Source organism: Sus scrofa, chromosome 6 (genome assembly GCF_000003025.6).
Source record: "Sus scrofa isolate TJ Tabasco breed Duroc chromosome 6, Sscrofa11.1, whole genome shotgun sequence".
NCBI lineage: Eukaryota > Metazoa > Chordata > Mammalia > Artiodactyla > Suidae > Sus > Sus scrofa.
The window spans coordinates 55,695,020-55,717,678 of NC_010448.4; the positions used below are offsets into that span (position 1 = coordinate 55,695,020).

At 50.6% G+C, this 22,659-nt stretch overlaps 1 protein-coding gene across 1 annotated transcript; it reads right to left on the minus strand.

The window, feature by feature from the left end:
* KLK13 (kallikrein related peptidase 13) lies at positions 8,395-17,957 on the minus strand. The gene is made up of 5 exons (XM_021094840.1): positions 17,809-17,957; positions 12,127-12,316; positions 11,541-11,809; positions 10,452-10,588; positions 8,395-9,792 (listed from the first exon to the last, which is right to left on the minus strand). The coding sequence occupies exons 1-5, from the start codon at positions 17,942-17,944 to the stop codon at positions 9,604-9,606; spliced, it is 921 nt and encodes a 306-aa protein (XP_020950499.1). The 5' UTR covers positions 17,945-17,957; the 3' UTR covers positions 8,395-9,603.

Consider the following 22,659-nt stretch of genomic DNA (forward strand, 5'->3'; position numbering starts at 1 on the left):
ACCTCACCATCTGTCCCCAGTGACCTGTGCTCAGACCCTGGCCTTCGTGTCTTTGGGATGGCTCCACCATCCACCCAGGCCCCTGTCCAGACCCCTTGAGAGACGGGCTGTCTCCAGGGCCCAGCTTCTTTTCTTTCTTCTGAGACAATGCATTCTCCCCAGAGATGGCTTCAAACATGTGGAAAAGAAAAGAAAAAAATAAAAGGCCACACTTCAGGGAGTTCCCATCATGGCTCAGCTGAAACGAATCTGACTAGCATCCATGAGGACTCAGGTTCGATTCCTGGACTCATTCAGTGGGTTAAGGATCTGGAGTTGCCATGAGCTGTGGTGCAGGTTGCAGACGCGGCTCAGATTCTGAGTTGCTGTGGCTCTGGTGTAGGCCAGCAGTGTAGTTCCCATTCGACTCCTAGCCTGGGAACTTCCACATGCCATGGGTGCAGCCCTGAAAAGCAAAAAAAAAAAAAAAAAAAAAAAAGAGAGAGAGAGAGAGAAAGAAAGAAAGAAAAGAAAAGAAAAAACAAACCAATTCTCCACTTTTAGGTTGTGCATTTTTTTCAGTTGACAAGGAAGCAGTCCTGTCCAGACTCCCACCCATAGCACCAATTTGTCACCCCACAGGGGCAGGAAGGACTCTTTGGTGCCCATGTGACTCTGTGAATCGTGACATCTGAACCAATTCCCGGCTGGGAGGTGGGTGCATCTTATTTCTGTGGGATGGCCACTTTATGCTTTGCTTGCTCCTCTCATCTTTTTTTTTTTTTTTTTTTTTTTTTTTTTTTTTTGTCTTTTTGCCTTCTCTAGGGCCGCTCCCATAGCACATGGAGGTTCCCAGACTAGGGGTCTAATCAGAGCTGTAGCCGCGGCTGACACCACAGCCACAGCAACGCTGGATCCTTAACCAACCACTGAGCAAGGCCAGGGATGGAACCCGCAACTCATGGTTCCTGGTCGGATTCGTTAAGCACTGAGCCACGACAGGAACTCCTCTCATCTTTTTTCTTTACAATTTTTTTTCCCCTTATAGCTGATTTACAATGTTCTGTCAATTTTCTACTGTGCAGCAAAGTGACCCAGTCACACACACATACATATATACATTCTTTTTCTCACATGATCCTCCATCCTGCTCCATCACAAGCGACTAGATAGAGTTTCCAGGGCTATACAGCGGGATCTCATTGCTTATCCATTCCAAGGGCAATAGCTTGCATCTATTAATCCCATGCTCCTCTCTTTTTTTTTTTTTTTTTTTTTTTTTTTTTTTGTCTTTTTAGGGCCGCACCTGCGGCATATGGAGGTTCCCAGGCTAGGGGTCCAATCAGAGCTACATCTGCCAGCCCTATGCCACAACCACAGCAATGCTGGATCTGAGCCACGTCTGCCTCCTACACCACAGCTCATGGCAATACCAGATCCTTAACCCCCTGAGTGAGGCCAGGGATTGAACCTGCGTCCTCAAGGATCCGAGTCGGATTGTTTCCACTGAGCCATGACGGGAACGCTGCTTCTCTCATCTTCACATTGAGTCTATTAGAAGGGAAGTGTAAGCTTCTCTGCCCATCATTCCCATCAGCCTGGCAAGTCCAGTCTAGTTCCTCATTCAAGGAATCCCACACTGGGCAGCAGCCGAGCTCTGTCTGGACCCTCCCTCCAGACTAGAGGGGGAGGTCCCTCAAGCACCTTCTCAGAGGGGACACCCAGGAATGTGTTTCATCAGCCTGGATGGGTTCAACGCACCTGTGGCTTTGGCTCAGTCCCCGTCTACGTGTCTATAAGGGGGGCGCAAGGTGTCTTGTTCGCGCCGCAGGTAGAGCTTCAGTCTCATAAAATGGGGAGTACATATTCCCCCAACGGGGGCCTTGGGAGCATCTGGTGCCAGGACTTTACCTGTCGGACGGATGACAGGAGTGTTGCTGTCTCCCTGCCACCCCTCTCTCTCTGTGCCTGGGTCCCTTCCCCCGTCTTTTAGGCCTCCTCTCCTCCTCCACCAGCCTCCACATTCCTTCCTGCACAAATCCCATTGTGAGTAAAATCCCCCTGGGCCAAAACAGGAAGAAAAAGGCGTGTGGCTGCGGAGGCCCTGGCGACGGAGGGAGGCGGGCTGTCTGCTCCACCTGCCACCTGGCTGGCCGTCTTGAATTAAGGTCCTGCAGGCAGTCGGCATCTCCAGCTCCGGTATGTCATTATTTTCTGTTCCACAGGAAGAATTTGGGCGGCTGTCTCCCATTCTCTCCAATGCCAAGCTGCCACCTTGGAGACGCAGCCTCATAATCATGACACCAATCCCAAGAACAGCAATAATGCTAATGACAGCTGCCACTTAGTAAGCCCTCCCCGAGTACCCGGTGTGCTGGGTGCTTTCACGTAGGCAGTCACCCCTCCCAAGAGCCCTCTGCGTGGATGGTCCTTTCTGTGTGTTTATCAACGCAGTGAGGTCGCTCTTAATCCTCAGATGGAGGGAGAGGAATTCGTTGGGGGCACGTTATCATTAGTGATCTTACAAGTTCCCGCTTTTGTTTTCTTGTTTCTTTCTTTTGTCTTTTTGCCATTTCTTGGGCTGCTCCCGCGGCATATGGAGGTTCCCAGGCCAGGGGCAGATCGGAGCTGTAGCCGCCCGCCTACACCACAGCCACAGCAACTCCGGATCCAGCCGCGTCTGTGGCCTACACCACAGCTCAGGGCAACGCTGGATCCTTAACCCACTGAGTGAGGCCAGGGATCAAACCTGAAACCTCATGGTTCCTGGTCGGATTTGTTTCCGCTCCACCACAACGGGAACGCCAGTGTATAATTTGGTACGCAAAACAAATTGCATATTGTTTTAGGTACCTTTAATTTATGTCATGGATGGTGCAGTACATAGCTTATTCTTTTGGTTTTTTTCTTTAGCTCAGAACTGTGCTTTTTTGGGCATTCTCTTGCAGCACAGCAGTTTAAGGATCCAGCATTGTCCCTGTTGTGGTGAGGGTTTGATCCCCGGCGGGGAATTTCCACATGCCCCAAGCACAGCCAAAAAATTAACAACAAAAAGATGGTGCTTTTTTCATTTTTCATTTTTAAATAAAACATTATCAGAGAGTTCCTGTTGTGGCACATGGGAAACGAATCCAACTAGGAGCCCTGAGGTCGCGGGTTCGATCCCTGGCCTTGCTCAGTGGGTTAAGGATCTGGTGTTGCCGTGAGCTGTGGTATAAGCTTGCAGCTACAGCTCTGATTCGACCCCTAGCCTGGGAACCTCCATATGCCGTGGGCATGGCCCTAAATAGACAAAAGACGAAAAAAAAAAAAAAAAAAGAAAAAAAATTGCCTAAAACAAAATCCATCCATTTTAATTATTCAGCTTGTCAAATTTTGAAAATTGGATGCCATCTCGTAAACTATCACCAAAACATAGAACAATACTTTCTCACCCTCCTGCTCCCCTCCTTAAGCTGCCTTGTGTTTGCAAATCCTCCCTCCCCACCCCAGCCCCAGGCAATTGCTGATCTACTTTCTGCCGCTAAGGCTCAGCCTTTTTAAGAACCTCATCTAAAGGCTCAGCTTCCCTCCCTGGCGTAACACATTTCAGATTCAACCACGGTTTTGCCCTTATCTACACACAGTTCATTCCCCCCCCCCTTTTTTTTTTGCTCTTTTCTTCTTAGGGCCGCACCCTCGGCCTACGGAGGTTCCCAGGCTAGGGGTTGAATCAGAGCTACACCTGCCAACCGACACCACAGCCACAGTAACGCGGGATCCTTAACCCACTGAGCGAGGCCAGGGATCGAACCTGTATCCTCATGGATCCTGGTCGAGTTTGTTAACCGCTGAGCCACGCAGGGAACTCCCATAGTTCATTCCTTTTTGTTCCCGAGCAGTATCCTACACTATAGAAATATCCCAATTTGTTTATCATCCACCAACTGCGGGATATCTGGGTTGCTTCCGGTTTCTGGCAATTACACATCATGTGGCTGTGATCATTAGGTGGACGTATGTTTTTGTTGCTCTTGTGCACACACCTAGATGTCGAACTGCTGGAGAGTAGATTAGCTGTGTGTTGAACTTTATAAGAAGTTGCCAGATTTTTTAAAATTCGCTGTACCATTTCCCATTACCGCCAGCAGTGTGTTCGTGTTCCAGGGGCCCCACCCCTTCGCCAACACTTGGCATGGTCATTCTTTTAAGTTTCACCGTTGTAATTGGGAGCACTCTTCCTGTTGCTCTATGCACAGCTAATCTTTGGGGTTTTTTGGTTTTGTTTGGTTTTTACACAGCCACACCCGAGCTAAGGGTCGAATGGGAGCTGCAGCTGCAGGCCTGCACCACGGCCAAGACCATACTGGATCCGAGCCACGTTTGCATCTGAGACCTATGCTGCAGCTTGTGGCGACACCAGATCCTTAACCCACTAAGAAAGGACAGGCATCAAACCCTCATCCTCATGGAAACTAGTCCAGTTCTTAATCCCTTGAGCCGCAAGGCAACTCTTTTTTTTTTTTTTTTTTTTTTTGTCTTTTTGCTCTTTCTTGGGTCGCTTCCGCAGCATATGGAGGTTCCCAGGCTAGGGGTCGAATCGGAGCCGTAGCCACCAGCCTACGCCAGAGCCACAGCAACGCGGGATCCGAGCCGCGTCTGCAACCTACACCACAGCTCACCGCCACGCCGGATCGTTAACCCACTGAGCAAGGGCAGGGATCAAACCCTCAACCTCATGGTTCCTAGTTGGATTCGTTAACCACTGCGCCACGACGGGAACTCCCATTTTTAATTAATTTTTAAATTTTTGACTGTGCCCGTGGCATATGGAAGTTCCCAGGCCAAGGATCCACACCAGATCCTTAACTCATGGAGCCTCCACAGAAGTCCTGGAGGTTTTGAATTTCTCTAATAAATATAAAGTGGTAGGTTATTCGTATTTGCTCTCCTTAGATAACTCATGAGTCTGATTACTTTTTTTTAATTCAATTGTATTGATGTAGAGTTGACTTACAATGCTGTATTCGTTTCAGGTACACAGCAAAGGCAATTAGTCAAACATAAATACAGCCATTCTGGAGTTCCTGTTGTGGTGCAGTGGAAACAAATCCAACTAGTATCCATGAGGGTGTGAGTTCGATCCCCGGCCTCGCTCAGTGGGTTAAGGAACTTCTATGTGCCTCAGGTTCGGTCCTAAAAAGACCAAAAAAAAAAAAAAAAAAAAAAAAGTCAAAGGAAAACAAATCGATCCATCGATCAAAGTGTAGTTGACTTACAATGTTGTGTTAATGCCTTCTGTAGAGTGAAGTGATTTAGCTATACATCTATATACCTTCTTTTTAAAAACATATTCTTGTTCAATTATGGTTTATCATAGGTCATTGAATATAGTGCCCTGTCTCTGCGGGATGACTTTGCTGTTTATCTGTTCTCTCTATAACGGCTCCCATCTGTTAACCACCCCCCAGCCCCCCCCCCGACTCCACCTCTCCCCCAACCCCCTCCCTCTTGGCAACCACAAATCTGTTCTCCTTGTGCCTGAGTCTGTTTCTGTTTTGTAGACAGGTTCATTTGTGTCATATGTTTGTTTTTTTTTTTTTTCCTGGCCGGCACCTGCTGCATTTGTAATTTCCCAAACCAGGGATCAAACCCACACTGCTGCAGTGACAACACCAGATCCTTAACGCACTGTACCACAAGGGAACTCCCTGTATCATACTGTAGATTCCACATTATAAGTGATATCATATGATAGCCGTCTTTCTCTTTCTGACTTACCTCACTTAGTTTGAGAATCTCTAAGTCCATCCCTGTTGCTGCAAATGGCATTATTGCCTTCTTTTCACTGGCTGAGTAGTATTCCATGGTATATTTGCTTTGATACACAAACATAGGAGTTCCCGTTGTAGCTCAGCGGTATGGAACCTGACTAGTACCCCTGAGGACACAAGTACAATCCCTGGCTCTGCTCAGTGGGTTATGGATCCAGCATTGCTGTGGCTGTGGCATTAGCTAGCAGCTGCAGCTCCTATTCAACCGCTAGCCTGGGGACTTGCATATGCCGCGGGCAAGGCCCTAAAAAGACAAAAAAAAAAAAAAAGGCAAAAAACCCCACAAACATATTGTTTCCCCCAAGGGAACCAGGGATGGTAGGAGAGTCACCCTTGATATGTCTGAGACCTTCGCCCTCGCATTCGCAGTGGATCTTGGATATTCGAGAACTTGCCTTTTCGCTAAAATCCACCCATGACTCCAAAACCCATACTCGGGGGCTTTTGTGGTCCTTCTCAGACACACCCAGAGTGGGGCAAGTGCTGACCACCAGAGTGCATGCGGCCAGCTGAGGTCGAACAAAGCACTGCTCTGCCTTCTTCGTTCTGCTCTCATATGATAAACACACGTTTTTGGAGTTCCCATCGTGGCGCAGTGGTTAACGAATCCGACTAGGAACCATGAGGTTGTGGGTTCCATCTCTGGCCTTGCTCAGTGGATTAAGGATCTGGCGTTGCCACAAGCTGTGGTGTGGAGGTTGCAGACGCGGCTCGGATCTGGCGTTGTTGTGGCTCTGGTGTAGGCCGGGGGCTGCAGCTCTGATTGGACCCCCAGCCCGGGAACCTCCACATGCCACGGGAGCAGCCCAAGAAATAGCCACAAAAAAAAAAAAAACCCTCACGTTTTTGCCTTTTTGTGCGCTTTCATGGTGATTTCGCTGTTTAAAATGCTCCCCCCATGCCCCTGGCATAGCACGGAAGTGCTGGCTTGTGTTCCTAATCTGCCTTTCTTGGGAAATAGACGTGTTGCATGAGCTTCCTTTGGGCATGAGGTGTAGGGCTGTTGGCCGCAGGTGCAATGCAAATGAATCAGCAATGCATATATTCTTCCTTTCCTTTCCTTCTCCAAAAATTATGGTTGATTTACACTGTTGTGTCCACTTCTGCTGTACAGCAAGGTCACCCAGTCATACATGTATATACATTCTTTTTCTCATGCCATCTTCCATCTTGTTCTATCCCAAGAGATTGGGTAGAGTTCCCTGTGTGGTACAGCAGGACCTCATTGCCTCTCCATCCTAAATGAAATAGTTTGCACCTGCTCACCCCAACCTCCATCCCACTCCCTCCCCTTGGCAACCACCAGTCTGGTCTCCGTCTGCAAGTCTGTTTCTGTTTTGTAACAACGCATACATGAAAGTGTCTAAACAGGAGTTCCTGTCGTGGCTCAGTGGTTAACGAGTCTGATGAGGAACCATGAGGTTGCGGGTTTGATCCATGGCCTCACTCAGTGGGTTAAGGATCCAGCGTTGCCGTGAGCTGTGGTGTAGGTTGCAGACACGGCTTGGATCCCACGTTGCTGTGACTGTGGTGTAGGCCGGCGGCTACAGCTCCGATTAGACCTCTAGCTTGGAAACCTCCAAATGCTGCGGGTGTGGCCCTAGAAAACACAAAAAAATAAAAAAAGAAGGTGTCTAAACAGAAAAAAACCTGAGGCCAGGTGATCTACTGATAAAGATGTTGTGACCCAAAGCTCACAGGAAACTAACACTGCATGTCCCCTGGGAGTGCAGATTCAGCATCCCTAAGCCAGTGCTCACAGTTAAACAGTTTGAAACCCAGTCTCCTGATGGTTCCCTGCAAACCTGTTCCTCCTGGTTTTCCGGTTTTAGTAAACGGCAGCTCCATACTTCCGGTTGCTCAGGCCAAACAAAGCCTTGGAATCATCCTTGATTCTCCTCTTTTCCTCACGCTCTCCAGCTGAGGTCAGCAGATCCTGTCGAGCCATCCCCCCAAACAGATCCAGAAGAATTTGACCTTTTCTCTCCTCCCAGGAGGTCACCCCGATCTGGGCCTCATCACCTCCCACCCGGGCTATTGCAATCGCTTCTGCATCAACCGCTGTCCCCTCTTCACTGATACCATCCATCAGGCAGGCTCCTGCCTCAGGGCCTTTGCACCTGCTCAACTTTCCTCCTGGGACGCTGCTCCCCAGATATGTAGCAGGCTTTCTCCATCCTTTCAGTCTTTCTTTTTTTAAAGTTATTTATTTATTTTCATTTTTTTTGCTTTTTTTAGGGCCGCACCTGTGGCACATGGAAGTTCCTGGGCTAGGGGTCCAATCGGAGCTGCAGCTGCTGGCCTACGCCACGGCAAACACATTTGGGTCTGAGCCGCGTCTGCGACCTACACCACAGCTCACGTCAACGCCAGATCCTCAACCCACTGAGCGAGGGCAGGGACCGAACCCACAACCTCATGTTCCTAGTTGGATTCGTTAACCACTGCACCACGACGGGAACTCCCTCCTTTCAGTGTTTATGTTACCATCTCAGTTAGGTCTTCTTTCTAGGCTACGCTATTTAAAATCCCAACTCCATCCACTTCCCCAACCCGACATCCTCCACCCTTCATCTCTGCTTTTTTTTTTTTTTTCTTTTTACCATGACTCATGTCACCACCTGAGAGAACTTCTCTCTATTCATCTTGTTTATCGTGTGATCCTGCAAACACAAAAGCTATACAAAGGCAGTTGTTTCTTCAACACACTGTTTCCTACCTGTGCCTGGAACAGTGCTTGGCTTGTCATAGGTACCAACGTTTCTTGAATAAATAAACAAAACTGTATGTGCCAGCACCCAGGAGAGTATTTGCACGTGGTCAGCACTGAATAAATGTCTGCTGAGAAAAAAAAGCAGTGAACGCAGCACATCTGGGGCACCGTGAACTTGAGGTTGTTGTTATGAAAAGCCGAAGGTAACATTTTATAAGGAACCTGGCAAATAATAACAGCGATCTGTGCTCAACGAGTCCCATTTTACAGATGAGAAAACAGAGGTTGTGCATTTTAGGACTTATTCAAAGCAGGGATTCTTGCAGCTGAGCATTCAACCACCGCATTTTGGGGTCACAGACAAAGAGGCATCAGTGCAGCCCCCAAACAAGGATGTTTGCGGATAAGATAAAAACACAGAATAGTTAGTGGACAATAGGGCAAGGAGGCTCCTTGGATACTCAACCCCATCGCCCTAGTGTTTAGAGAGCTGCTGCTGCTTGAACAGGAGGATCTAGAAGCAGAGGATATTGGCCACATGTGGAATGTAGGCTGCAGCGGGACAATTCCCAGAAATGTCCCCAGGGATGTCCCCATGTTCCTTTGGTGCATATAATGGTGAGGCAGCAGAGTCTGCACACGAGTGAAGATTTTTCAGGAAGAAATGTCATGGGAGTCTAGAACCTTCTGGAGTACAAAACACAGAAGGATCTAGAATATTGGCAACGAAAAAATACTTGAAGGGGTATTTGTTGTCAAAGGGAGTTTGTTCACGGGACATAGACTATTGTTGAGATGGGCTGATGGAGGTATTTAAGAGCATTCCAGAATGTTCGGACGGTGACCTGGGTTTCTGCCAAAACTGGGAGACCCCGAACGTGTCTGGGTTGGGATGTCTGGGGAGGCTGGGATGTCTCCAGGATGCAAAGTCCAGGGGACCATGGTGCTGACGCAGGAATGCTTCTGAAACACTCCGTGATATCAGCTGGGATCTGGGTGTTTTGAGATCACACGTCACTGGTTCACATGGAACCCCTTGGGAGGAACAGCGAAGGGCTGGGCCAACTGGGCAAGGAGACAGGTAGGCCACCCCAACTTTTACTGTGGGCCCTTCGTCCATTTCTGCTCCGGGGTTGTCCGTTTTCTGATGGTTGCTTGGATCCAAGGGACATAGCGAGAGACGCGTGTGTAGACGCCAGGCCGGTTGGGCTGCCCACATGGAAAGTCTCCCCAGGAGATGATGCCGTGGAGCATCCCGTTACAGATCAGGGGACCTCCCGAGTCGCCCTGAGTTGGGGAGAGAGAAGGAGGGGTCCTTGCTGAGACTAAACAAAGGCAGAGACACACGGAGGCAGAGGTGGAGATGGGAATACGGAAGAGGGGGTGAGAAGGACCAACAGAAATGATGAGAAACAGATCAGAGGGCAAACACAGACTGGAAAAGAGGGGAAAAGAGACAGAAAGATGGACACGGAAGAAGGACAGACGTTATGTGTCTCTCCTTGTTTTTCTGTTCCTCGGTCTCGCTGAACCAGTGTTGCCATACCTTACGCGACAAATCTTTTTTTTTTTTTTTTTTTTTTGGTCTTTGGTCTTTTAGGGCCACACCCACGTCATTTGGAGGTTCCTGGGCCAGGGGTCGAATCAGAGCTGTAGCTGCTGGCCTACACCACAGCCACAGCAACGTGGGATCCTTAACCCACTGACGAGGCCAGGGATCGAACCCGCGTCCTGATGGATACGAGTCAGGTTCGTTAACTGCTGAGCCACAAAGGGAACTCCTGGTGCCCCCTTTTATGTTGACCCTCTATGCTAGGAGAAAGCTCACCTTACAAAGACTGGTTCCCCCAAGGCTGGAAGCAAAGTGTTTCCCCCATGCATCCTCCCCCACCTCCACCTGGATGCCCCCTCTTGGCCCACGGCAACCTGTCGCCCCTGGGCCTCACCTCACAGGAGTCCTTGCCGCCCTTTTTGGTACCGGCGCAAAGCATGTTGGGTGTGATCTTCCCCGGGTAGACTTGACGACACTCCTCATCAGAGCGTAGCGGGATGTTTGCACACTGGAGGGTCTGGGGGAAGGTCACTGGGGAGGAGAGGGAGGAAGGTCGAAAGATGTGTGTTGCTGGAGTGGCTCAGTGATTAACGAATCCGACGAGGAACCATGAGGTGGAGGGTTCGGTCCCTGGCCTTGCTCAGTGGGTTGAGGATCCGGTGTTGCTGTGAGCTGTGGTTTAGGTGGCAGATTTGGCTTGGATCCCGCGTTGCTGTGGCTGTGGTGTTGGTCGGCGGCTACAGCTCCGATTAGACCCCTAGCCTGGGAGCCTCCTTATGCCGCAGGAACGGCCCCAGAAAAGGCAAAAGACAATAAACAAAAAAATAAATAAAGTTAAAAAAAATTTGTATAAAAGGAACACAACTTTTTATATAGTATATAGCATACTATACAGTAGATTATAATTTTATCTTCATAAATGTTTGTGAATTTATATAAAGAATATGTAACTATGTCAATGGGACACATATTCTATACCTACTTATATATATACATATTCTATAAAGGATATAGAAAACTATACCTTATGTGTGTAACATTATAAGACCTCCTATATATTTCTACATTTATATTTGTATAGTTACATAAAGGATATATGTAACTTTGCATATTAGATATGTGATATCTGAGTTATCACATACATAAGTATATTCATTTTTCTTTATAAAGGCTCCTGGATTTCCCATCGTGGCTCGGCAGTTAACGAACCCAACTACCATCCATGAGGATGCAGGTTTGATCCCTGGCCTTGCTCAGTGGATTAAGGATCCGGCGTTGCCAAGAGCTGTGATATAGGTCAAAAACTACACTGCTGTGGCTGTGGTGTGGGCTGGGGACTTCAGGTCCCATTGAACCCCTAGCCTGAGAACCTCTATATGCCACAGGTGTGGCCGTAAAAAGCCAAAAAAAAAAAAAAAAAAAAAAAGACTGGTCTTCCTACCTACCCTCCCCAGAGTCCCCCGCCAACTGCGTGGGTGCATACCCTGGGGGCTGGTGGTGGTGCCCCACCCAGACACCCGACAGCAGGTGCCGGGATGGAGGCAGTCGTGGTGGGAGAGGGGCAGGACTCCGATGTGTCTGCTGAGCTGCACCGGGGACTCCAGTTCCAGAAGCATGATGTCGTGGTCGTGGTTCAGGTGGGAGGGGCTGATTTGGTATTGAGGGTGGGGGATAGAGCGGGCCACCTCCTTCACCTGCTCTCCAGCCTCCACACGCCCCAGAGTGTGCTTGCCCAGGTACACGCTGTACTTGCTGTGGGTGCAGGAAGCGGCTGGCTAAAGGAGCCCTTGAGCCCAGCTCCATCCCCACCCCCGAATCTAACCCCCTTCCCCATCCCACCTTCCTCACCTCCCAGCAGGCTTCCTTCCACACCCTCACCTCCAGTCCCATCCAAATCCTCGACTGGACTCCATCCCCATAGCCAACCTCCACCTCTCCAGCCCAGACCTCCTTCTCACCCCCGTGCCCATCCCAACCCAACTTCATCCTCGCCTTCAAGTTCAACTCCACCTGCCCACCTCCCAAGTCCCGCTGCCATCCCACCCCATGCTTCCCTGGCCCCCACATACTTCTTTAGACAGTGCGCCGCAGTGAGGACCCATCTGGGGTGGATGAGGACCCCTCCACAGAGCAGCCGCCCTTTGACGAGTAGGGCTGCCTGCCAGGGCTGAGAGTGGGGGAGGCAGGTGTAGCCACCCGGGAGGAACCCACTGGTCCCGTTGGTGCCGTTGAGAATCTTGGGATACTCCCTCGAGATGCCTGGTGAACAAGACAAAACATTAGAGAAGTGGAGCTTGCAGGGAAAGGAGACCTGGAGTGGTGTGGTTCTGGGCATGGAGAGAGAGAATTTTCCTCTGGGTGACCAGGAACAGATGATTCATTTGCTGGCCTCTGGGAGTTGCCGTTTTCTGTGTTGTGGAGATGAGTCAGGGCAAAGAGGTGATGTTCTTTTTGGAAGAAGAGGCAACCCCTCCACGGAAGGTTAAAAGAAGCCTTGATGAAATGAAGATGCTTTTTTTGTGTGTGTGTCTTTTTGCCTTTTCTAGGGCCGCTTCCCGTGGCACACAGAGGTTCCCAGGTTAGGGATCGAATCGGAGCTGTAGCCGCTGGCCTACACCACAGCCGCAGCAACAGGGGATCTGAGCCGCATCTGCGACCTACACCAGCTCAAGGCAACGCCAGATCCTTAACTCACTGAGCAAGGCCAGGGATCGAACCAGCAACCTCGTGGTTCCTAGTTGGGTTCGTTAACCACTGTGCCATGATGGGAACTCCTGAAGATGCTTCTGATAGGGTGCCTCTGACTTTCTTCCCATCTAGGCTCTCTCTCTCTTTTTCATTCAAGTGTAGTTGATGTACAATGTTGTGTCAATTTCTGCTGTACAGCGTAGCGACCCAGTCGTATATATAAATACATTCTTTTTCTCATGCCATCTTCCATCATGTTCTATCCCAAGAGACTGGCTAGGTAGAGTTCCCTGTCCTGTACAGCAGGACCTCACTGTGTATCCATCCTAAATGTCATCGTTGGCACCTGCCAATCCCAAACTCCCCGTCCCTCCCACTCCCTCCCCCTGGGCAACCACAAGTCTGTTGTCTGTGAGTCTTACATTTTCTTTCTCTCTCTTGTTTTTTGTTTTGTTTTGTTTTTAGGGCTGCACCTACAGCATGTGGCCGTTCCAGGCTAGGGGTAGAATCGGAACTGCAGCTGCCAGCCTACACCGCAGCCAGAGCAAGGGGATCTGAGCTGTGCCTGTGACCTACACCACAGCTCACTGGCAATGCTGGATCCTTAACCCACTGACCAGGGCCAGGGATCGAACCTGCAACCTCATGGTTCCTAGTCAGATTCATTTCCACTGCGCCACAATGGGAACTCTCTGAAATGAAATTGAAAATTCAGTTCCTGGAGTTCCCATTGTGGCTCAGTAGGTTAAGAATTCACCGATTAGTATCCATGAGGGTTCGGGTTCGATCCCCGGCCTTGCTCAGTGGGTTAAGGATCCAGCGTTGCCACAAGGGGCAGCGTAGGTCACAGATGTGGCTCGGATCTGACGTTGCTGTGGCTGTGGCTGTGGTGTAGGCAGGCAGCTGTAGCTCTGATTGGACCCATAGCCTGGGAACTTTCTTTTCTTTTCTTTTTTTTTTTTTTTGTCTTTTTGCTATTTCTTTGGGCCGCTCCCACGGCATATGGAGGTTCCCAGGCTAGGGGTCGCATTGGAGCTGTAGCCACTGGCCTATGCCAGAGCCACAACAACGCGGGATCCGAGCCGCATCTGCAACCTACACCACAGCTCAGGGCAACGCCGGATTGTCAACCCACTGAGTAAGGGCAGGGACCGAACCTGCAACCTCATGGTTCCTAGTCAGATTCGTTAACCACTGCACCACGACGGGAACTCCAGCCTGGGAACTTTCATACGCCACAGGTAAGGCTCTAAAATGACTTAGAAAAAAAAGAAAAGAAAAGAAAGAAAAATTCAGTTCTTTGTCAATTATACCCCCAACGAAGCTGGAAAATTTTAAATTAAAAAATTCAGCTCTTCAATCACACCAGTCACAGCCGAAATGTTCAATAGCTTTTCATGGCTAGTGGCTACCACACTGGACACTGCGAATATAGGACATTATCTACGTGAAATATACTGGAAGGCATGCAGAATCTAAAGGTTACAGGTCTGGGTCCCTCTCGACTGAGAGCTGAGCTCAAATGTCACCTCCTCAGAGAGGCCATCCCAGACTCCTGGCCACCTCGTCCAGTATCCCACCCCCATCATTCCCTACGACCTACCCACCCCCCAGCTGGGTTTCATCACAGCGACGTCACTATTCACATCTCTTTACATTAGTTTACATTTAACCCCCTCATCTTGACTGCAAGCACCACTGACGACAGGCGCCTTAACTGCTTTATTCAGCGCTGCACCCCCAGGACCTCACACAGTGACTGGCACACAGTAGCTGCGCAAGCTACTGTGCTCACACACAGTAGGTGCTTAATGAACGTACGCCAGGCACTGTCCCCGGTATGAGAGCCACAGCAGTCCACAAAGGGACAGAGAATGCCTCATTCTGAAAGTGCCACTTTCTGTCTGGCTTCTCCAGTACGGCCTCATGGATACTAGTTTGGTTCTTAATCTGATGAGACAATATGGGAACTTCCTGAGTTCACTTTTTCTTTTCTTTCTTTTTTTTTTTTTTGTCTTTTTGCCTTTTCTAGGGCTGCTCCCACAGCATATGGAGGTTCCCAGGCTAGGGGCTGAATCGGAGCTGTAGCCGCTGGCCTACACCACAGCCACAGCAACACCAGACCCTTAACCCACTGAGCGAGGCCAGGGATCAAACCTTCAACCTCATGGTTCCCAGTCGGATTAGTTAACCACTGACCACGATGGAAACTCCTGATCTCACTTTTTAAAACCAGAAGCAGGAGCTCCCACAGTGGTGCAGTGAGTTAAGAACCTGACTGCATCGGGAGTTCCCGTCATGGCACAGTGGTTAATGAATCCGGCTGGGAACCGTGAGGTTGCAGGTTCGATTCCAGGCTTCGATCAATGGGTTAGGGATCCGGCGTTGCCATGAGCTATGGTGTAGGCCGAAGATGCAGCTCGGATCCCGAGTTACTGTGGCTCTGGCATAGGCCAGTGGCTACAGCTCCAATTAGACCCCTAGCCTGGGAACTTCCATATGCCGCGGGTGTGGCCCTAGAAAAGGCAAAAAGACAAAAAGACCAAAAAAAAAAAAAAAAAAAAAAAAAAGAATCTGACTGCATCGACTTGGGCAGCTGCAGAGGCACGGATTTGATCCCTGGCCTGGTAAAGTGGCTTAAGGATCTGGCATTGCTGCAGCTGCACTGTGGGTCACGGCTGTGACTTGGATTCAGTCCCTGGCCTGGGAACTTCCATATGCCACAAGTGCAGCCATAAAAGACAAAAACATAAAATAAAATAAAATAAAATAAAATAAAATAAAATCATAAAATAAAATAAAATACAAAAGAAAACAAAACCAGAAGCAGAAGGTGGCTTTCAGCCTTCAGCTGGCAAACCCAAATTAAGTCAAACCATCTGCAGTTGCTATTTTGGGGAAGCTCAAAAAGAATCAAATGGTGTTCCCATCTTTGCTCCGCAGTAACGAACCTGGCTAGTATCCATGAGGACTTGGGTTCGATCCCTGGCCTCGCTCAGTGGATTAAGGATCCGGTGTTGCCGTGAGCTGTCATGTAGGTCACAGATGTGGCTTGGATCCCACATTGCTGTGGCTGTGGCTGTGGCTGTGTCACAGGCCAGCAGCTGTAGCTCCAATTCAACCCCTAGCCTGGAAACTTCCATATGCCACAGGTGCGGCCCTAAAAAGACAAAGAGAGCAAAAAAGGGTCAACTATCAGCAATTTCAGGTGGTCCAATGCCATAAACATCATTTTTGTTTCATTGTGGAAAACTGATGTTTTTCCCTCTTACTTTTTTTTTTTTTTTTTTTTTTTTTTTTTTTGCCTTTTTGCCATTTCTTGGGCTGCTCCCCTGGCATATGGAGGTTCCCAGGCTAGGGTCGAATCGGAGCTGGAGCCGCTGGCCTACGCCACAGCCACAGCAACATGGGATCCGAGCCACATCTACACCACAGCTCATGGCAGCTCCAGATCCTTAACCCACTGAGCAAGGCCAGGGGTCGAACCTGGAACCTCATGGTTCCTCGTCAGATTAGTTAACCACTGAGCCACGACGGGAACTTCCCTCTGACTTTTTTTTTACAGCAATGGATGCAGTTTTCCATTTAGAACAGTGAGATCAGAAGTTCCCGTCGTGGCTCAGTGGAAACGAATCTGACTAGGAACCATGAAGCTGTGGGTTCGATCCCTGGCCTCGCTCAGTGGGTTAAGGATCCCACATTGTCATGAGCTGTGGTGTAGGCGGCGGACTCGGCTCCAGTTTGACCCCTCGCCTGGGAATTTCCATGTGCAGCAGGTACGTGCTAGAAAGAAAGAAAGGAAGGAAGGAAACCATTAGGTTGAAAATAATAGAGATGGTTTGTCAGAGCACAGTCTAGGGTGTGGAGGACAGGGCGGGCGTCGTGGATCAGAATCCTGACTCAGGCGCTGCGGGTGACTTTGGGGCAGGATCCTGCCGTCTCAGAGTCTTGGGTTTTTCAGCTGTGAAACTGCAGTAATTACAGCACACCTGCCTCATAAGGCTGTTGAGGATCCCACAACACCATGCATGAGCTGAGCTCCTAGCCTGGGGTGGGGCACCCAGGAGGGGTCAAGGGACAGCCCTGGGAGTGTCACCAGAAGAGAGAAGCCACCCCATCTTCAGGCCAAGGTTGGTGATGGGTGTCCGAGGCCCCCTCCCTCCTTCAGGAAATTTCTCAAGGGTCAAGTCCTTTGGGGGTCCCTTGGAGGCCAAGGGCTGCCATTCTATCTCTGGGCTTCCCTGGCTTGGCTCCTTGAAGCCATCACCCGGCGTCACAGTTCTAATTATTATCTAATTATTGGGGTAATTGTTTGAAAGTCTGCATCGGCCTCCGCTAGGCTCTGGGTGCTGAGAGCAGGCCATGTGTCTCTGCTTGTGCAGCACCCAGCAGTGGGCCTAGTGCCCAGCTGTGTGTTGAATGAATGAATGATGCATGCATGGGGTTTCCAGAAAACTTGCCTGCAAAGGCAGAGAAAGGGGGCTTACAGGGGAGGAATCCCTGGGGAGAAATCTGGGCAGAATCAGATATGTATGGGGTCACCTCAAGGATTAAAGAACAAACTAGAAGGTTCTGGAAGGGCTTGAGAATGGAGACGGAATACTACCACTAAAGGAGGACTAACTTTTCAGTCCCTTCCATCTGCCACACATAAAATAAAATAAAATAAAATAAAATAAAATAAAATAAAATAAAATAAAATACTGAGCCCATGACCTGCATTACCTCATTTCAGTTTATAACCACCCATTTCACAGATGAAAGAAAGAAGCTAAGTTACTTGTTCAAAGCGGCACCGGCAGGGTTTGAAACCCTGTGTGTCTCTTATGCCCGGGACGCCTTGAATGAGAGAGGGGCTTGGAGTGGGCTTCCCCTTGCAGAGTAGGATGCGCAGGGAAGAGGCTGGTGTAGGGGGGTCTGGGGGTCCGTGGGGGAGAGTGGGCTGACCCCAGCTGGGACACGTAGGTCACGCGGGGACGTGCAGGACACTCCCGTGTCAGCCCGTGACCCCTCCTAGCATTGTCTGCAGCGGCCACCCCGCCCCCGCCCCCGCGCATTCTTACCTCCTGAGAAGGCCACGGTCAGGAAGCCGATCAGGGCCGCCAGGGGCCACATGGTGACTTTGTGGTCGGGGGATGGGGCGGGAGGGCGGAGTCTGTGACATTGAAGGAGGTCGTGAGGTCGGGCTGAAAACTCCATCCAGGGACCGCCCCGCCCCGCCTCCACGCCCCTCTCTGCGTTTCCCAGTCTGGACTCTCCCTTACTCGGAAAAACCTTGACCCTGGAATCTGCATCCCCTCCCCAAGTTCCATCCTTGCTGGGATGGGCGGGGGGGGGGTGTAAATAGAGTGGGAGGGGCGGCGTGCACACCCCCGCCCCGACCCCGACCTCGGGGCTCCGGCTTGCTGGCTTGCAGCCCTTCCCCCTGGGGACCAGCCTCTCCATCCCAGCCCTCCTTCAGCCGGATTCTCCCGCCCTCCTCTCTTTACCTTCTCCAGGTTCTTCCCTCTCAGGCTGGGTCCTAGGCACCTGGTCTAAAGGTGAGCGGCTTACCTTTCTGCCACGTGTCACCTCTCAACATTGCTGCAGATCTCTAGCTCTGTAACTGAGCCTCTGGCTTCCATCTCCGTATCCCTGAGTCAGCTGTCTCCCTCCTTTCCCCTACCCTCCTCCCTTCCCAGGCTCCAGTCACCGCCCTCAGGCAGTGGACCCCTACCTACGCAAGGGGCCTCCCCCCTGGTGAAGAGCTTCTGCAGCCGGCTCTCTCCAACTTCAGCCCCGACCCATGGCTTTTAACCCCTGAACTCCCTCCCCCAGCGCCTTCAGCATTTCCCTGTTGCTGGCCTTCCCCTCTCCACCCCCAATGGCTCAGCAGGCTGTAGCCAGACACCCCCCAGCCTGGGCTTGGCCCTCCACGCGCGTGGGGTGGAGCTTCCAAGACAAGCTAAGACTCAGATCAGGTTCCACCCAAACCCCGAGGTGAACCCACTGTGAACATCAGGCAGCAGGACCCAACTGGAGGGAAGGGAAAAGCCCATTTCCCTCCCCAGACCCACCCCCATAGTGCAACCCATTTTTCCATCCCAATTTCTTATCTCCCTTCCAACCCTATGCATCTTCGTAATGTACACGGGCTCCCAGTTGGCCTTTTTCTACCCTAGTCCCGCCTCCCCACCTAACTTTCACCATACCCCTTCCCATCAGTCCTCGGACCCCTTCCCATCCACAAGCTTGATGCTCTGCATCAAACCCAAAACTAAATGCCACTTTTCAGCCTCATCTCTAGCCCCAGCTCCATCTCCAGCCCAGTTTCTTCTAGAACACACAGGGATGCCCACACACATCCTACCCTTCCCTCCTCCCCCAGTGGGACCCAAGAAGGGCATCTTCAGTTATGTAGATGGAAGGTCAAGTTGGTGGCGGTGGGGAGGGATTGTCCTGGGAAAGCAATATTTTGGATAAATGGCCTCTTAGGAGCAGGGCCAGATGGGGTGAGGGAGTCCACGGGGACCTAGGTGGGGGGGAAGAAGCAGGAATCCGAAGGCTCTGGGGACCAGGATGAGGGAGAGGAGGAAGGAGGAGGAGACAGGGTTTGGGGGATGTGTAGGCGTCTTCTGGAACTGTGGCTGGGTGGGGCTGTGAGCTAATCCAAAGGGGTGGAGGGGGCAGGATTAGGGATTAGGGAGGACAAAGGTGGGGTCAGAATTTGAAAGACAGCCAGAGATGGGGACCAGATGACATTTGTGGTGTCACGATAAGGAGAAGGGGTTGAGGTGGATGGCGGAAGGGTTGACATCAAAACTGGCATGGTCCATACTGGGGGAGTCAAAGCTGGATATAATGGTCCCATCTAGTGTTAAAAGATGAATTTTTTAAAAAGATCTAAACATATAGAATGATTACACCTCAAAGGTTTTGTTTTGATTCGCTAATAAATGATGGAATTTGCAAGACAAGAGAAAGAACCACACAGGTATATGCAAGAAGGAAGGCTGAAACGAATGAACAGGTAGATGCAAAACCGGCTTATTCTGTAATGTGTTTCCACCTGACAAAACTCATTTGCACGGTGATGGACAAGAATTACTTGGCATTGCTGGAGTTCCCTTCATGGTGCCGTGGTTAACGAATCCGACTAGGAACCATGAGGTTGCGGGTTCGATCCCTGGCCTTGATCAGTGGGTTAAGGATCTGGCGTTGCCATGAGCTGTGGTGTAGGTCGCAGATGCAGCTTGGATCTGGCGTTGCTGTGGCTGTGGCGTAGGCCAGCGGCTCCAGCTCCGATTCAACCCCTAGCCTGAGAACCTCCATATACTGCAAGAGCGGCCCTAGAAATGGCAAAAAGACAAAAAAAAAAAAAAAAGAGAGAGAATTACTTGCATTGCTCTCAGCTATCTGTAATTTACAGAGTTGTAACGTAGCTCAAAGACAGTAAAAGAAGCTGAGGCTCCATAAAGTTAGATAACCCATCTCATTTTCCATCGAAGACATCTGTTGGGTCCATCTTAATCTAGAAAGACCTTTGTGGTCAAGTTTAGGATGAGGGATGGGGGAGGGTGGGGGGTTGGCGTCTGGTCACAACATTGAGAATGCAGGTGAGTTTGGGGAAGAGAATGGACCACAGGTAAGGATGGGCTTGGACTTGGTTGGGGGGATACAGTTGAGTTGCAGATGGGAGGGACCCAGGGATAAGCTTGTTGCTGGAGTCCTGTTGGGTGGGACCCGGAGAGGAGGCCGAGATTGAATATTTGGATGGGGGAGGTGTTGAAATACAGTCGAGTTGGTGTTGTGCATTGACCTTGATAAGAAGGGCCGGATGTCCGGTGGAGTATCTGTGTTGGGGTAGGGTTTTGGTGGGAGTGGGCTGGGTCATAGGTGACAGAAAGGCCACTGTCCTTTGCCATCTTGGAATTACCCCACGTCCCAGGGCTGGCCCCAGGGTAGAGACAGAGTTCACTCCTTCTGCATAGTAGAGTTGGGTTCAGGCTGAGTGGCAGGAGGGAGGAGGCTGGGTTAAGTGAGGTGACAGGCTTGTGTGGGAAGTCGGGGTACCTGTGCCCTCTTGTGGCCTGGGTCCACACTTCCAGAAAAAGCCTTTCTCCCTCGGGAAGCTCTGGAATCTGGCTGGCTTTGCCCTTCGTTGAGGGGTAGCAGGTCTTACTGAAGTGAGTTCATGAGGGACCGACCAAGGATTGGGGGCATCCCACCCCCTCTCTTGATCAATAAGGTAACTGGAGTCCCTGGAGGGCCGGGAGCTGCTGAAAAGCCACACACCAATTAGCTCAAATCATCATAGACCAGGGTCTGTCCTCTTCAGAGAGCAGGACTAGAGAAAGAAGGAGAAAGGACTAGAGAAAGAGTGTCCCTCGTGGTTCCCAGCTGAGTGCAAGTGACAGGGCCACGCTGTGCCTCAGGGTCCCACTTATAAAACGATGCTACCAGTACCACCTGTGTCAGAGCAGAGGGTTGAATGAGTTAATATTTGAAGATGCTTAGACAGAAGTCTGACCAGAACCAAGGTCCACAAACGTGCTTGTTAAATAAATAAAGCTGGGAGATGGAGGCAGCCTGAGGTTCCTGGGGGCACCCCACCCTAGCTTGGCTTCAAAATGGGGTTCTTTGTCAAGCAGGAACTGGAAGTTCTGGTTGGCAGTGCTGGCTGGGACTAGAAAGTTGGCCCCACACCCAGGTTCAGAGCAGAGGCCCCAATGCCAACGTGAAGGGAGGGGGACACAGAGGAAGACAGGGAGGTATAAATGCTCAGAGATGCAAAGCGAGGCTGACGGGCAGGTGAGGGTGGAGGAAATGCAGGAAGAAGCAAAGGCAAGACAGTAGAAGAGGCAGAAAAACAGACCCCTGGGGAGAAACCAGATTTGGGCTTTTGGAGAGAAAGATGCAGGAGAAATTGAGATGCATGAATTCTTCTTTAGAGCTGGATCCGCGCCATGGAGGACAATGGCCGTAGCCATCAGCTTTCTCAGGCAGCAACGAAATACCACTTTTCACCCATCAGAATGGCAAAAACTAGCAGTCCTGCCACCTACCTGCATCCATGCCCACATCCTCTGCTGCCTCTCCCAATCCCACAGAGGAACAATCTCTGCCTCCATCTAAGGCGGACCCCTCCGTCCTCTCTCACCTCCTTGAGGCCATTGTTCCAGATCAGCTAGCCCTTTGCTGCTCCCTGGCCTGCATCAACATTCCCCCCCCCCCCAGGAAGCAGTCCCATTAACAAGCAAACATGCTAAGTGTCTCCTGTGTCCCAAGAAAAGAATTTAAAAACAAACAAACAGGAGTTCCCATCGTGGCGCAGTGGAAACGAAACTGACTAGGAACCATGAGGTTGAGGGTTTGATCCCCGGCCTTGCTCAGTGGGTTAAGGATCCAGCGTTGCCATGAGCTGTGGTGTAGGTCGCAGCCAAGGCTGGGATCTGGTGTTGCTGTGGCTGTGGTGTAGGCTGGTAGCTGTAGCCTAGCCTGGCAACTTCCATATGCCATGGGTGTGGCCCTACAAAGACAACAAACAAACAAACGAACAAACCTTCTCTCAACCGTCATGCTCTCCTTCAGCCCCTGGCTCCACTTTCGCCCCCCTGGCTGGCAACGCTGCTCCCAACCCTTGGCTCCTCTCTGCAGCTCCCCTCCTCCTGTTCCCTCTTGAGTCTGTTCCATGCAAGCTTCCGCCCCGACTGCTCCACCGACTGTGCCCCTTTTAAGGGGCGCCCACAACTTCCATGCGGCTGAAGCCAGCAGCTAGATGTTTGGGGTTCATCTTACTGGAGTGAGCAGCAGCGTTTAACAAGCGGATTCCTCCTGGTTCCTTCAAAATCTTTCCTGGGCTTCGGAACCGCTATCCCCCCTCCAGGTCTAGCTCATCCCTCACTGACTCCTTCGGGTCTGTGTCTGGCGCTGTG